The sequence below is a fragment of the Polyergus mexicanus genome, unplaced genomic scaffold, assembly GCF_030449975.1.
Source record: "Polyergus mexicanus isolate NDT 795.1 unplaced genomic scaffold, iyPolMexi1.0 SCAF_1, whole genome shotgun sequence".
Classification (NCBI taxonomy): domain Eukaryota; kingdom Metazoa; phylum Arthropoda; class Insecta; order Hymenoptera; family Formicidae; genus Polyergus; species Polyergus mexicanus.
In genome coordinates this window covers 6751869-6769472 of record NW_027223321.1, presented here as the reverse complement: position 1 = coordinate 6769472, position 17604 = coordinate 6751869, and the positions used below count along the sequence as shown (strand labels likewise).

At 43.4% G+C, this 17604-nt stretch overlaps 3 protein-coding genes across 3 annotated transcripts; all 3 read right to left on the bottom strand.

The window, feature by feature from the left end:
- LOC138938266 (uncharacterized) lies at window positions 1–823 on the bottom strand. Its single transcript, XM_070305122.1, has one exon. It carries the CDS (start codon window positions 801–803, stop codon window positions 21–23), a length of 783 nt encoding a protein of 260 aa, XP_070161223.1. The 5' UTR covers window positions 804–823; the 3' UTR covers window positions 1–20.
- Window positions 824–1978: 1155 nt separating this feature from the next.
- Window positions 1979–4196, bottom strand: LOC138939150 (uncharacterized). The gene is made up of 4 exons (XM_070306730.1): window positions 3852–4196; window positions 2692–3803; window positions 2214–2601; window positions 1979–2029 (listed from the first exon to the last, which is right to left on the bottom strand). The coding sequence occupies exons 1-4, from the start codon at window positions 4194–4196 to the stop codon at window positions 1979–1981; spliced, it is 1896 nt and encodes a 631-aa protein (XP_070162831.1).
- Window positions 4197–7390: 3194 nt separating this feature from the next.
- LOC138939143 (uncharacterized) lies at window positions 7391–8359 on the bottom strand. The gene has a single exon (XM_070306719.1). It carries the CDS (start codon window positions 8357–8359, stop codon window positions 7391–7393), a length of 969 nt encoding a protein of 322 aa, XP_070162820.1.
- Between the last annotated feature and the right edge of the window lie 9245 nt (window positions 8360–17604).

Sequence of the window (17604 nt, the reverse complement as noted above, 5' to 3'; positions counted from 1 at the left end):
ATATATATATATACATTATATTATAAGGGTATTCGGAAATGTCCCCACGGTAGCGTGTCGGTCGAATCAGGTACGATATATCGCTTGTCGTCGTACGGACTCAGAGCAATTTTTGTCTCGCTGATTGTATACACTTCGTGCAATTTGGATCTTATGCAAGACTGTCGTCGAGTCATCTCAATTTCATCGCGCAGACACCGCGTGTAATCGTCGAACGTTATCGTTCTCGCTACGACGTTACTCTTGACGCCTTTAACCTTTTTTGTATCTTTTTTATTATCTACTCGCAATGCATACATTTTTGCTCTAAGCCCGACAAATTCAGTCATGATCGCACCATTATTCTCGTCCTTCATCAAACCCGGCACTTTCTTGTTCTCGAGCGGTATACCGTACGCATTGTTAACCGGATAATCGCTTGTGTCAAATTTAGCAATATCGCGTTTCATGTTCTTGTACACATCCTCGCACTCGATGTGATAAATTAAACTATCTGTATCGGTGTACATTATTTTACATTTCTCTCGATATAACGGTACCATGTATTCGTGATGAAATTCATACAAACACGTTTTAGAAATGTCGAGGATGCACATGCCGACGTAGATCGGTTTATTGAATTTTATCTCGAATTTGCGCAATTCGACAGCGATCAAATTTTCCGAAAAGACGCTCCTGCTGTGAAAATTTGGTGTCGCGATCATCGCCTCCGCGCCATATCGTCCGTCCCACTTTGTTAATAATTTTACATCGACGTGATTGCGCACGTTTTCCATAGTTTTACCGAATACCGCGTTGTTCATTAACTTGTACAGATTTTTCTCGAAATCGTTTGTCGCGCGCGTTCTAAACCGGGTGTTGAGTTCGATGTAATCGCGGAGCTATGCGGATTGAACGAATTGCAATACGCGATGTATCTTTGCGACGCGAAGGCCGTGACGCGTGCATTGTTGCAGATTGCGATAGTGTATGACATAACGCTTCTTATCGTATAAGGTTGCGAGGAGTTTGTCTTGCCGCTTGCCGGGCGGCTTATCGCGCGTCGGACAGAACGGTAGGTCAGCGTGCGCATCGTGAAGATGTTGTGGATACTCTAGATCAACCTCGAGAATATAACCTATGGGCGAATCCGAAGCGATTGCGCTAACGTCAAAGTCAGAGATATCGTCGACCCATCGAAATTCGGCATAGGGTAGCGGTTGACACATCGCCCAACCGTACAAGTTGTTTACATCGAAATACATCATGTACGATGACGGTTTCGATGGATCGTAAGACTGCGTGTACTTGTTATTGGCTCGCGCGTATCTGCCGGAACATTGACTCAGGCCACCGCGTATTCCCCGTTCGATAAACATAACCATATCGATATCAGTAAGTAATTCGAACGTAATATTCGTATGTTTTAACATGGCGTCCCACGTATATCCGGGAAGAGTATAATAATACGCGGGGTCGAGCCCATAACTCTCGATACATTTGTCGCGGAAATTTTCAAAAATATCTGCCAATAACAAGACATCCGTTTTTAAATACAGATCGCTGTATTCGCCCAAGGTTCGTAGGGAGAACCGCCTCCAGACGTTTTCAGCGTGCGCGTAATCGCTCTCGGAAACGGTGTCACCGGTCAAAGAACTGTAAAATGATTCGCGCGGTGGTAAACATGTATCGTGCAACCTATCGACACAGTCAATGTATTCGTATGGGAAAATACCTTTTCGCGTCAATAAATTGAACTCTTCAATTGATAAATTTTGAAATTCCGATTTTAAAATTTGAAGTTTATCATTATTTAAAAACGATGCCAATTTTTCGAGACTAGTACTGAGAAATTTGTATGAATCGATGAACCGTAACTTTATATCGTTTCGCCAATCTGATTTTTCAACGGTATCTTTAACTTTAACATGTTTCGTGAATGAAATATACTTTTCTTTTGTTATCGGTAGTACGTCGATCGAGCCTTCGAACGCGGTAGCTATTTCTTTGATGATAAAATGTGAATCGTAACCGGATAAATTGTGAAATACTATGGGAATGCAAAAAGAGTCTTTATAATTTAAATTGCAGTTTGAATGCGCGGGACCTCGATACCGCCCGGTAAGATGGCAATGATCGCGTACGCGTGTATCGTCTTGCGCGAACGGTTTTTCGCAAATGTGACAGTGTGTCGCGCTGTGAAATTTTTCCCGCTCATCTCGCGTTAAATTTACCATAGGGACATTCATGGTTAAAATAGTTTTTACGCGTTGCGCTAAATTTTTTAATTTTTCTACGAACCACGAAACGCAATCGGTACTACGGCGAGAATGATACGCGGATAACGATTCGTCGTACGAACAATGTACATAATAAGCTACGCTAAATTCTTGATGATGCTGAAACGTGTACGTAGACGTCCTCGGATCACCGTCGGTCTTCCTCAGCACGCACTCCAAGTCGGCGTATACGACGAAGGGAAGTCGCTCCTTTCTGTTGTAGTTGTTGAACGCGAGCCACTTGTCTTTATCGCTCGGTAACCGGATGGCGCACTCGTTCATTTCTCGACAATCTACAATGTGCGACTGCAACTTATCGTCCGATCCAAAATAGTGTAAACATCTGTAAAAAAAAAAAAAAAAAAATGGAAATAATTAATTTTTCTATCGTATATATATATATATATATTACATTTTTATTAAATATACGTACCGATCGCAGATATATTTTTGGCCATTACGTTTGCTCAGTTGCGAGCTCACGAGGCGGGATAAATTCTTGATCCACGCGAAATGTCCGAGGTCTTGCGAATCTTGTATATACAACAAGTTGACGTGTCTATCCTTCTTTTGCTCGCTCAGACGTATCGGGATAATATTATTCTCTTTCTCTTTCTCGATGCAGTATACATTTATCGAAATGTCGTTATAAAGTTCAAATTTTTTAATTTGACTCAATGTCATCGGAAATTCAACGTTCTGGAGATTTAGCACTGTCGTATAATGTGGATACGAAGACTCCCGACCTACGTCTCGTGCAGCTGGATACAAAGCAGCGACCACTGCCCACGCGAAACATGCATTGTCTTTGGATTGCACGTTTATTACCGCTCTCTTCATTGTTATTTCTCGCGGTAATTTAATATGGCACCCCGCGCGCATTGGATTATATTTATTTATATTTACAGTTAAATCGAGAATTCGCGACAATGCCCACCCGCTATCGCGTTCTTGAAATTCTTCGAGCGAGGCAAGCGTGGGCTCGACGACGCGTCGCTCGTACCACTCGTGTAAATCGGATGTGCGAAAGAGTTCACAGTTTCTCGTATTTACACTTTTATTTGCCCGTTTATCACCCGACACGAATTCACCATTGAACACAGTGTTCACTTTCACATTAAAGTGTTTTTTCAGCACATTTTTCACGTGTTCGAGCACAATGTCTTTGGCGTTCTCGAGAAATTGACGAGGCTCGATGTGATTATAATTTATAACCGCACCAGTCAATATACGGCTCTCAAACGCCGTATCAATCTCCCGCCAAATGAGTCTTTCCGCGGTATTGCAATCACCACTGTAATTACCACCACTATATATAAATTGTCTCTCTAATCGAGTCCTCGCACCCTCGAGTCGCGCGATTCTGGCCACCAAAGATTGCCGAACTCCGATCGAGAGCCGCGGACGCTTGATACGACTGGATTCCTCGAGCTGTTTGATAAATTCTTCGCATCGCTGCGCCCATGCAAAATACTCGCCCAAAGTGGCGACTTGATGCGACAGCTCCAACAAGTCACGTTCAGTCTGCTCGGAGTTTTCCATGTTTTTTTTGTTTTACTGTGTACAAATCGGACATATGTTGCACGGCATTACCTGATATAATGCTTGTCTGCAATTGGAGCAGGATCGACCACTTATTACGTCGTACAGTTCAGTTACATGCTTCCGAACAGCATACATGTATCCATAGTCAGTGTCTGCTATAGCTATCATACACGAAGCACATACAGCATAATCACTACCCGTAGAATAATAAAAGTATATGGCACAAAATTTTGTACGTCCGTTCAACGCAATAATTTCTGAATGAAACACTGTCTTCTGAACAATTTCCGTGAGGTCCTCGCTTTGATCGCTGTTGTAATCACTGTCGTCTGATAATGCGTGATCTTCATCAGACGACTCGTCTAGTATTGCCTCAAAATTATTTATTTCCATCCTTCGCAGATTGGCAGAGTGTCAAAATCTGGTCACCGTTGAACACTTGACACACACAAAAATTATAAAGAATCCACTATACTTTTTAAACGTAAAATCTGATCGCCGTCGAACACTTGGAACACAAAACTTTTTTAACCGATGTATACACTTTCAAATCGTGTACTACTATAATTTTGACACCCTTCGTTCTTCATTTATATATATTTCATCTATCATCTTTAAACGGCTCTTCTTAAAAAAATTGCGTGGGAGTAAGGTCTTTCTAAGGTTTAACGAATTGGATTTGTGCATAAGTGGGGATCTTCCAACTTTAATAAGTTAAAAATCATGCCAGTGTTCTCATTAGACGGAGTGTTTCTCCTACTTTTCGTATTTTACTCGTAGTGATCGTCGATTGGTGAGTTTGGATATCGGTTCGAGGGTTCCTTCGCACGTGATCATGTTAGAGAAAATTCTATTTTCTTATGAGAAAGGAAAGTAGGAAGCACAGAAATAATCGACATTTTTAAAATCTAATAATAATATGGGTATTTCGTTAGAAGAATTTTATTATCTAGTCGGTATCTTTTAGTTTTCTACCAAAAAATTCCACTTTCTCTTCCAAAGGGACTCGGGCGCTTTGGCGTTCGTATCACGCGATAGTTTTAATATCTATTGATATGTACATATGTTGATCGATTGAGAATCGGAAAGAAATATAGAAGAGAGTATAGAAAGTGTTAAAAAAGTAATGAATTTCATGTATATATCAAATATATTTTTATGTTTAACATATTCAAATCTTATTTGATTTTTATTATTGTGCTATACATGAAAGCAACATTATAACTTGCGAGACGCTATTTGTTCATAATATAATATAATATAAATATAATAACCCGCTTTTGTAATACACCGCGCCGATTCGGCCGCACGTGCAATCTTGCGAGACACTATTTGTTTGTAATATAATATAAATATAATATAATAATATATGTATACTGTCATATTTTTTAAATAATCAAACATTAATACTGATAAATAATATTTATCAAATAGCATAGAAAAATGTGATAAATATAGATACAAGCATTTATCACAAATCAAGAGAAATGCTATATTTATTAAGTAAAGGAAAAGGAGGACTTTGGACGAATGATTGTTCCTTATCGGCTTTCACCCGCGTGATATCATTCCCCCGCGGCACCAAAATCCCCCTCCGCCCGCGTGACGTCATGCCCCCTCGCCCGCAAGGTTTCCCCTCGACCCGCATTCCCCTCGGAGGACCTGCGTTAGAACTCTCCTAGTTCTACTACTTCTCTCGTCGCCCCTCTAATTCTCCTCTCAACGACCGTCAAACAGCACCTTCCACATACACACGTGTCACACTCTATGTACCGGAAACGGAAGTCCTAATTATTTTATGTATATATCATCTATGTAAAATATATATATAACATATTATTACTTTGAAAACTAGATTTTAAGTACAAATTTTCTAAGATTTATTCTTTTTTTTTAAATATTTACTTGTATTTATTAATATTTGAAGAGGATCCAAAGAAAGAATCGAAACGTCCATCTAAGATTAATATGAATCACTTGGTTTTCCATATAAATTAATGGTGTATTAATTCTTTGCATCTGGCTCTTATTAGCCTCTTTTATTTAATCACATTGTAATATGTTTATATTTAGAGCCTTCGTTATTTATTAATATTTATTTGTTATTTAAAAAAATAATGTATAGTATTTAAACGTATGATATTTTTAAATATATGATGTATTTAAATGTACGATATATTCGATTTATATCGCGTTTGATGCCATTATTTAATTACATAAATCTTATCAAACTGTTCGGGAGTCGACCTCAACGAGATCGCCCAAAACTTGTTAGAGACGCTCAGAGATGAGCGAGAAGCGGTGTGTAACGCGAATCCGTACATCCGCTGGAGGACAAGGAGAGTTCAGAAAAGACTCGAGTGCAGATTGTTTTAACTATTCGTTTTATTTAGAATAATAGGAGCGAGCGACGGCACGTATTCCGCGATTCCGACTGAAATCTTCAAATTGTCCTGTTAATTACTGCCCCTATTTCGCAGTTTGGAAATCTTGATTAAGAGCTTCTTGCTAGAAACTCTCGCGAGAACAGAAATCTTGCACGCGGACGCTGGATGGAATTTAGCGCGAGGCAGAGGACTTTCGCGATGCGGGGAACGAGCGTCGATTCTCGGACTCCAAACAATTAACAATCACAAACTCAATAATTATAGAGGTAGTAATACAGGCAATGAGGCGTCTTTCGCACTGAGTTTGATGCTCGATCGTATACTAGAAGGTCGGTTGAGAATTTACAACAAGAATGACGAAAGCGCATACGACACGAGCGAATTAAACGATAAGAAATGCGCGAACGAACGACACAAGCATAAATTACACGAGCGAAAGTCACAACAGTCGCGCGAATGGTCTATGAGTACCGCGAGACACGAGCGAGAATACGACACGAGATAATGACACGAGAAATTATGATCGATTGCTATCGACCAGCTCGAATCGTCGTCGGCGACAGACTAATTTGTGAGATGTTCCCGAATTGACCGCCGTGCGAATATGTGCGCGATCGGACGCGAGATAATTCGGAACGATTCTGAGACGAGTAAGCCACTGTAACTCCGATACGAGCGCGAATAGAGAAAGAAAGTTGATCGAGCTCGATGAACGTCGACCGGCTCGAAACGTCGTTACAGGCAGACTAAATCGACAGACCGCGGAAACTCGCGCTCTGCCATTGGGAAGAACAGGGTTTTTTCGACGTCGAACCTTCGAGATCCAGCTGTTTGTCACAGTTTTTCAATTCGAATATCACGCGATCACGCGCTGATCGGCTGATCGATGTTTACCCTCGTTCGTGTTTTGATTTCGGCTCTTACCGTTCAGATTTGTTTATTGATTAAATTCAACGTTTCAATCTTGAACATACCGCCCGCCTTGGAACGATAGTTCCGAAATAATTGAGACTATATTTACATTGAAAGAGAGGCGCGCATGCCATTTAACGACATAAGCAAGAGTGATTGGCCTGAACGCGATATGATTTAACACCGCGGATCTGCCGCCCGCCTTGGCGGAATGACGCTCGCCTCTTAACAATTTTGTGCTTAAGTCTAATGAATTACAATACATAAAACGCAACGCAGCAGAGGTGCCTAATTGCTCGTAGCCTCTCTCTTGACCGGTAAAACGCACAATTTTACGATCGGTCTTTTGAATTCGGAGGTGGCCGTCTTTACGGTGATGACCCGTACGAAGCCGTCGGAGCCGGGGTGACAGCGTGTCACTCGGCCCAACTCCCATTTGCAGGGAGGTAACATAGGATTACGCAGGAGGACGAGTTGCCCGGTATCAATCGGCGGTTCTACCTTTCGCCATTTTGCTCGTTGCTGTAACGTATTGATATAGTCGTTACTCCATAACTTCCAAAACCGCTCAGTAACGTGTCGAACGAGTTGCCATCTCGACAAGCGATTCTCGTTAAGATTGAGCAAGGATGGTTCCGGGTTTACAGTAAGCGCGGATCCGATCAAAAAGTGGCCGGGGGTTAGACTCTCGTAATCCTCAAGCGTATCGGAGAGGGGCGCAATCGGCCTAGAATTCAAACATGCTTCGATTTTGCATAGTAAAGTCGAGAATTCTTCGAATGTTAGTATATGATTCCTTAACACTCGGCGTAGATGAGTTTTGACGCTCCGTACGCCTGCCTCCCACAATCCGCCGAAGTGCGGAGCAGACTGGGGAATAAAATTCCACGAAACGTTATGGGAGGCAGTCAGATTAAAAAAATTCGGATCTCGTAACGCAGACCGATACGCTACGGTCAACTCTCGGTCCGCCCCAACGAATGTAGTCTCGTTGTCCGAATACATGGACTGCGGGAGACCGTAGCGAGCGCAGAATCGAGAGTAAGCGTTTAAGAACGCTTGAGTGGAGTAGTCGCTTACTAACTCCAAATGTATTGCCTTTGTCGCAAGGCAGATGAATAACGCGATATATGCCTTACGCGAAGTAATACCTCGTCCAGCGGAGGCACGAATTTGCACGGGTCCTGCGTAATCTAGGCCGCAATGCAAAAAGCAACGTACTGTCGCTGTCACGCGGGATTCGGGAAGATCTCCCATGATTTGTGTGGGAGTTCGCGAGTACATATAACACATTTATGAATGACAGATTTTACGATATTGCGAGCGCGAATGATCCAGAAATCGCGGCGCAGAACATTTAGCGTGAGTTGCGGTCCTGCATGTAACGCTCGTAAATGCGTTTGATTCACGATAAGTGTGACTAACGGGTGTGACGCAAGGAGGATCGGATTTCGAACGGACACTGGTAAAGGAGCTTTATTAAGCCATCCTCCTACGCGCACCACTCCGTCCCGGTCAAGGAACGGTCTAAGAGAGAGAAGTGAACTTCTCGACGAGAGGCTCTGATTTTTTGACAATGCGTTTATTTCCGTCAGAAATAAGTTGGCTTGAATCTTCTTAATCCAGAAAGTTCTGGCATTGTTACAGTCGTATGCAGAAAGCGCAATATTTTGTGATGCCGGAGAATGAAAGGACAAAGGCGATAGCGACAATGAGCTTGTGTCACGACAAGAGCGATTACTACGACAGTTATTTACGAATTTATTGATATACGCGGTGACGCGAATTAACTTTGGCTACGATGAATATTTAGAAGCGAGGTCCCATTTAAAGAGCGGTTGAGAACATTGTAGCGAATTAACCTTTTCTTCGAGAGGCGCTTCCTCAGGAATACGCTCATTGTTACGCGGCCATTTATCGGAATCGAAGAGCAGCCATGGAGGTCCATGCCACCATAGCTCGCGATTGATAATTTCATCGCCAAATATTCCGCGCGAAGCGCAATCCGCGGGGTTGTCCTCCGTTGGCACATGCCGCCATTCGACGTCTGGAAGACGAGTCTGAATGTCATTAACGCGATTGGCGACAAAAGTCTTCCATCGCGAAGGAGGCTGACTACCCACGCAAGCACGATCGTGGAATCTGTCCAGCAATGGCACGGAAGATCTTTGTAATCGTTCGATCCGCGAACGAACTCGACAAGTCGTGCGAGTAATAATGCTGCGGATAATTCGAGTCGTGGTATGCTCAGAGATTTTAATGGCGCGACCTTTGATTTACCGACGAGCAAAGTTGTCGTGATTTGACCTGATGACGAAATGATTTTGATATAAACACATGCGGCATATGCATGTGTAGATGCGTCCGCAAATCCGTGGATTTCGGCGTGACTGGTATTCGATCCGCGGCCGATCCAGCGTATTATTCGCAAATTATTGAGATATGAAAGCCGAGAATAGATTTCTCTCCATTTGACGATGTGTAGCTCGGAAATCGCGTCATCCCAACCGCTTTTAAGTCGCCAGAGTTGCTGCATAAATATTTTTGCGGTAATCGTGACCGGAGTGACCCACCCAAGCGGATCGTAGAGTTTTGCGATCGCGGATAAGATCGTACGCTTTGTTTCCGGGGCGTGATCAGCTAGCGACACACGAAACTCGAAAATATCGTTTGCCGGATCCACCCGATTCCGAGGATTTTGATTTGTTCGTCTTCAGCCAGAGGTTTGTTCGTGGCTAAACCGTGATCTGCGATTTCGATGTCCTCGAGAAGAGAGGGCGAGTTGCTCGCCCATTTCCGTAATACGAATCCGCCACGCTTTAACATAGAGTTTAATTGATCACGCGCTTGCCGAATTCGAAAGGGATCGTCAGCTCCGAAGAGTAAGTCGTCGACATAAATATTATCGCTCAGGATAGGAACTGCGAGCGGAAAGCGCTGACCTTCATCGATGACGAGTTGTTTTAAGACGCGAAGTGCCAAAAACGGAGCACATGACATTCCATACGTAACCGTTAGTAATTGATAATCGATGAGCGGTTCCGACAGCGATGACTTTCAAAGGATCCGTTGATAATCTATATCGCGAGGATCGATTAAAATTTGGCGATATATTTTTGCAATGTCGGATGAATAGACGTATTTGTATCTACGCCATTGTAGGATGACCGACATGAGGTCGGTTTGTAATTTCGGCCCGACGTTTAAATGATTATTTAACGACATGCCGTTAGAAGTAACGCTCGATGCGTTGAAAACTACGCGAAGACGCGTGGTTGAGCTGCTTTCCCGGATCACCCCGTGATGTGGGAGATAAACAGATTGTTCGATTTGACTTTGAGCTGTCGGCGCGGGCTGCATATGCCCAAGTCGTTGATAATCGGACATGAATTCGCCATATTCTTTCGCGACTTCCGGTTTATCGCGAAATCTGCGAAGTGATGATATGAGTAATTTTTCCGCGCAATGTCTTGAACTTCCGATTACAATCGGAGGACGCCTTTTGAATGGTAGCCGCACGACATACCGTCCGTCGGACTCGCGAGAATGCGTTAAGCTAAAATGCTCTTCACACTGCTGTTCTTGCGGTGTGAGATGAATTTGTCGTGGGAGTTCTTCGACCTCCCAGAAGCGACGAAGTTCCTCTTCGAGAGGAGAACCGACAATATGATGAGTCGAAACGCGATTGAGAGCGCAGTTTCCGGAGAGAATTGTCGACGACAAGGAATTATTCGTCGTTGATAACGCTATAGGTCCCGAAATTATGCATCCGAGGACGGAATTCTGAGCGATGGGTTGTCCGACGCTTCCTTTGCGAACACCGTCGAGAATTATATCGTTGTAGAGGTCCGCTCCGATAATGATATTGATAGGATCGGGACTCGTCGGATCCGCGTCTGCTCGCGGCAAATCAGAAAGATAAGAGAGTGACGAAATGTCCACGTTCTGTTTCGGAGTATAAGACGTCAACGATTTTATAATGAGCGCCGTGGTAGAAAGCGACGGGACGAGAGAATTGCGAGGAGAAATGAATATGTGAGTCGCGTGTTGAAATGTCCCTGCGTGAATCCCGCCGACGGCGGAAACGGAGATCGGCATGCGAATGCGTTTCACGCGCAAGAGTTGCGCTAAACTTTCCGATATGAATGTCATTTCCGAGCCCTGATCGAGAGCTCGAACGACAGCGGTGCGACCAGACGGACAGCACACCGTTACCCAGGCCGTCGCTAATAAGACGGGTGATCAGAGAATTTATTTCCGGTGTCAAACCGGACGGTTGAGACGACGAGCAATCCGACATAATAGTTCTCGAGGAATTTGAGCCAGAATCCGAGTCAAAGTGTAGCATCGAATGATGTTTTTTGTGGCAAACCCGACATGAATATTTACTCCGACATTCCTGTGCTGAATGCGGCGCGCTTAAGCAATTGAAGCAACGTTTATGCTGCTTAACGAATTCTTGCCTTTGACTCGCATTCTTACTCACGAACGCAGGGCACACGTTAAGAAAATGTCAAGCTTTGCACACCGGACACAGAGTCTGGGTGCTAGCGGATGCGGTGGCGGAATGTACGCGCGAGGCTGCAACGGGTTTAGTAGTGTTCTTGGGACTTGCGGTTGTCACATATTCTTCGAGCGCGCGAGTACGAAATTGTAGAAAACGAAGAAAATCTTCGTAGGCCGGTGGAGCGTCGGTATCGCTTGCTTTCACGTTCCATTTTCGCGTTACCGGATCTAAGTTTTGCACGATAAGGTAAACGAGAATATCGTTCCAGAGTTCCTCCGGCTTTCGATTCAGATTTTTTAACGACGCTACCGCAATATTAACTTTGTCACATAATGTTAGCAACTCGGAAGCCGACTCGCGTGTTATCGTTGATAAGTTAAGCAATGTCGAAAGATGTGTGTTTATCGACCGTCGTTTGCTTTTGTACCGCGAAGTCAAAGCCTTCCATGCGATTTCAAAATTAGCGGCGGTTACAGAAATATTCGCTATACATACTAACGCACGACCTTTTAGACAAGATGATAAGAAATGCATGCGAGCAAAATCATTTAGATCAGAATTTTCACGAATTAGCGTCGTAAAGCGATCGCGAAATTGTTCCCATTTGTCGAAATTGCCGTTAAACGGAGGCAATTTAATGGAGGGAAGATGCAGAGAGAGAACGCGGACGTTTCCGCGTGCAGCCTCGTCGAGGAAAGAGACGGATTTTGACTCACGATCGGCTCCATTTCCTCTAAGATTTCCGCCATGTGGTCCAGAGCGTTCTCATAGGCTGTTTGAATCGCGTCGTAATGATTGTCCTTGAAGTAGCTGAAAGACGACCGGATTGCTTCCGAGACTTTCCGTGACACCTCTGCGTGTCCATTGGAAAGTTTAATCCAGTAATCTTTGAGTGTTGAGATCCTGGACCGCACCTTAGCTGGTGTGAGATTGCTCCTACCGATTTTTTTGAAGTTCTCGAGAGCGCGTTCAATCGTGCGCTACAGCTGCTGCTGATGTGCAACGTGCTCCGACATCGTGTATGGCACTGAATGTCAACTAGCGAACTTATCCTCCACACACGCTTCTATCCGGCTCGAAGGACCAATATGTTCGGGAGTCGACCTCGACGAGATCGCCCGAAACTTGTTAGAGACGCTCAGAGATGAGCGAGAAGCGTGTGTAAAAAATATAATGTAAAATGTAAAAATTTATAATGTAAAAAATTTTGTCGCGCTATCATGTTTTAAGAATCATAAATATACAACTTTTAACACTTTAATGCCATAATTTCAACAATACAAAGTATGGAAAAAATGCAGTCATTGAACGACATTGGTTTCTTTAGCGGTTGCCGTGTTTTAAACCGAAGTTATCTATTATCGCCGGAGCTCTTTCTGAATAATGTATTTTAATTTATGCAAAAAATAAATCTATATATAAATAATAAAAATATCCTAATAATGCTTTTTTCTATGACTGCAGTCGATAAGAAATTAGTCGATATAGATGCTGAATAATATTTTGGTGGTTGGTCAATGAGGTTAAAAAATTATAAAGTTTTCTTATCATAATTGATTAATGCAGTGTTTCAGAACATATATCTGTAGTTTTTTTCCAACCGTAGAGTAGCTTATATTACCTACTGCATACATGACAGTTATCTTAACCTCGCGTGTTTCTCTCTATATTTATATTTTGTGTGATCGCATTTATAGTTTCAAAATATATATTTATAAGTTTTTTAGATTTTCTGATCTTACTGAAGCGTCATTGAATAAGCATTTTTTGCGTGGAAGTGTTTGGGTACCATAAGAATGTACAACAAATTCTTAAATGTTGCAACAAGGTACATGACAGTTATTTTAACCTCGCGTGTTTCTTTCTGTTATTAAATTTATATCTAGTTATCATTTTGATAGTTTTTCAAAATATATATCTGTAAGCATTTTAGATTTTCTAATCTTACTGAAGTGTCATTGAATAAACATTTTGTTCGTGAAAGTGTTTGGGTATTATAGGAATGTACAACAAATTCTAAAAATTTTGCAACAAGGCACATTATAATTAAAAGTGAGTAATTTTATTATATTTTCATAATTCACAATATTTTTAAGTATTGTGTTTTCTATTAAATTGAAAAAAAGACTGAATTGTGATGATGACAGTTATATGAGTAAGATTGTTGTACAAAGAAAAATGATTTAAAGTCATATCTATTAATATTACATCATGTTTATTTTGATTTTAGCAGACGACAATAATGTATAAAATAATTTGCAAACGACACATAGATCCAGCTTGCATTGAATATCAAGAAGCAATCTATTACAAAGCACGAGAATCTTTTAAGCGAGAGTTCAATATTATAGTCTCCGCTAATAGAATCTTGTGATCTGTAATGGAATGATCAACGCTTATTCATCAACTTGCAATATCTGTTGAAGCAATAATGAAGTACATCAGCGATACTGGGATTGTGCAACTACATTATGAAATAATAATATAAATGTGGCGGATAATCCACCACCAGGTAGAAACGCATGCCATATAAGGCGCGCGAAATACTCGCGGGAAATAAAGGTCCACGCGCTAATCACGTGCCACGCGCACAACAAGAACCGCGCGCTAAGCACGTGCCGCGCGCAGGACGAAGACCACGCGCTGAGCACGTGCCGCGCACAGGACGAAGAGCACGGGATAAGCACGTGCATAACAGAGCAGGTAGTCAAATACCTAACCGCGAGGCGGCGAATTGGGCAAACCAAAATCTCGCTATCAGAATACCATCAACAACAGTATATAAGGTAGCGAAGCGACAAGGCAAGACAGTCTGCTCACGCTTTCGAGAGCGCAAGCAACAGATACGTGAGCACGACTCTTTTGATATACGCTTAGAGCGTCAAAAAAGCTGTTAAACAGCGCCCTAACAGGTTCGCCTTCACGACCGCTGCCGCCCCGTTCACCAGGGGCCGACCTACGGCAGAGAGCGGACCAGGAGGGCACACAGCGAACTAGCGAACCACCAGCAACTCGCAGATACGAGGCCATCAAGAAGGCCCTCATACAGCGCCTAACAGATTCACAGGCGCAAAAGATAAAGCAACTCCTTGAGCACGAAGAACTAGGCGACAGGAAACCGTCGCAGTTTCTACGACATCTGACTACCTTGGCCGGAACGACGGTATCAGACGAGCTGCTAAGGACCTTGTGGCTAGGGCGATTGCCTCCACAAATGCAAGCAATACTAGCTACACGAACGGAGGACGAACTGAGCAGCGTAGCAGAGCAAGCAGACCGAATACACGAGGTCAGCAACCGGACACTCGTGGCGGCAATCGGACAGCAAACGGCAGCAACACAAGCAGCCAACCCATGGACAGCACAGATAGAAATGCTGACAAAGCAGGTCGCAGCACTCACGACACAGATGACAAGGTTCATGAAGCAAAGGAACACCCGAGGCAGCACGAGAGAACGCTCAAGAAGCAGGAGCCGAAATTATCAAAGAACACCGAAACAAGAGGGCATATGCTATTATCACAAACGCTTTGGAGCAGAGGCACGCAAATGCACTCAACCATGCACGTACAAACAGCCAAAAAACGAGGAAAGCAGTCATTGAGGGCGGCCAATGACGGCGACACAGAACCTCGCCGCCTGTACATAAAAGACCAGAAATCAAAAATAACATTTCTGATAGATACAGGCTCCGACATAAGCGTCTATCCACGCAGGTTTAGGCAGGGAAATCAGCAGAGACAGCCATTCGATCTATTCGCAGCAAACGGCACGAGGATCATAACGTACGGCATGATAACCCTGCAACCAAACCTGGGATTGAGACGAGCATTTCCATGGCGCTTCACGGTAGCAGACGTAGCACAACCAATCATCGGCTCAGACTTTCTGGCTCAATATCACCTATTACCAGACGTCAAGAACCGAAAATTAATAGACGGGAAAACCGGACTGGCCACGCCAGGAACGGCAAAATACAGCGAAGTCACCTCGATAAAAGTTGTGAAAGAGGAAACACTCTACCACCGTATAATAGCAGAGTTTCCGGGAATCACACAGCCCGCAGGAGCGCAGAAGATAGCAAAACATAATACAGAGCACCATATAGCGACAACACCAGGACAGCCGGAAGCAAGCCGACCACGCAGATTGGCACCCGATAAATTACAGGCAGCAAAAGCGGAGTTCGACCTCTTGCTACAAGAGGGAATTATAAGACCATCAAAAAGTCCTTGGGCATCACCGCTACACATGGTGCCAAAGAAAGAGAATAACTGGAGACCATGCGGAGACTACCGCAAACTAAACGCAAGAACGATTCCAGACAGCTACCCAATTCCGCACATAGAGGACTTCGCGCAAACGCTGCATCAGAAACAGATCTTCACAACAATCGATCTAGTACGGGCATACAACCAGATCCCGGTACACCCCGCCGATATCGTAAAAACGGCAATAGCAACACCATTCGGACTCTACGAATTTATATACATGCCATTCGGATTGAGAAACGCTGCACAAACATTCCAACGTTTTATAAACGAAATCCTGCACGGACTGGATTACTGTTATGCCTACATAGACGACATACTGATAGCCTCAAAAACAAAAGAGGAACACAGTAAACATTTGAGAGAAGTTTTTACCAGATTAGATACATACGGGATCAAAATAAATCCAGCCAAATGTGTTTTCGAGGCAAAACAAGTAAAGTTTCTCGGATACCTCGTGTCACAAGAAGGTACTAGGCCACTTCCTGAAAAAGTAGAAGCCATAAGAAACTTTCCAAAACCTAGCAGCATTAAACAAATGCGCCAGTTCTTGGGGATAATAAACTTTTATAGACGTTTTATCCCCGGGGCTGCTAAAGAACAGGCAACCCTCAACGACGTGCTGAAAGGTCCAAAGAAGAAAGGAAAAACACCTATCACATGGACGACAGAACTAGAAGAAGCATTCACCAGCTGTAAAAACAGCTTAGCTCGAGCAACACTACTAGCACATCCAGATCCAGCAGCAGAATTAGCGGTAACAACAGACGCCTCAGACACCGCAATCGGAGCTGTAGTCCAACAACGAGTAGACGGACAATGGCAGCCACTCGCGTTTCTAAGTAAAAAACTTAACAACGCACAAAAGCAGTATAGCCCGTATGATCGAGAGCTACTAGCGATCTACGTTGCTGTAAAACATTATAGACACTTGCTGGAAGGACGAACATTCACAGTATACACGGACCATAAACCGATTACGTTCGCCTTCAGACAAGATCCACTGCGCAGCTCACCACGACAAGCCAGACACCTCGAATTGATCGGACAATTTACAACCGACATTCGACACGTCTCCGGAAAAGAAAACGTCGTGGCAGATTCTCTTTCTCGCGTAGAAGCTGTAGAAAAGGCAGTAAACTACGAAGCACTCGCTCGAGCACAAGAGGAAGACCCAGAGTTACAAAAGATCCTGAAAGCAAAGAAAGGATTAAAACTAACAAAGATACCTCTTCCCGGAACAATAACCGGATTGTATTGTGACACGGAAACGCCAATCACACGACCATACGTACCAGAAGCACTACGGCGACAAATCTTCCTGTCACTACATAACCTGGCACACCCAGGAAGAAAGGCAACAGTAAAACTCATCACACAACGATACGTATGGCCACAAGCACAAAAAGACTGCACAAGATGGGCACAAGCATGCATACCATGCCAAAAAGCAAAAATCTCAAGGCATAATCAAACACCGTTGGGAAACTTCCTAAATCCCACACAGAGATTCCAACATATACATATGGACATTGTAGGACCTCTACCAATTTCGAAGGGATACCGATATTGCCTAACCATCATAGACCGATTTTCGAGATGGCCAGAAGCCATCCCAATACGAGACATAACCGCAGAAACAGTTGCACAACACTTATACACAGAATGGATCACACGCTACGGCACACCAGCAAAAATTACAACGGATCAGGGCCGACAATTTG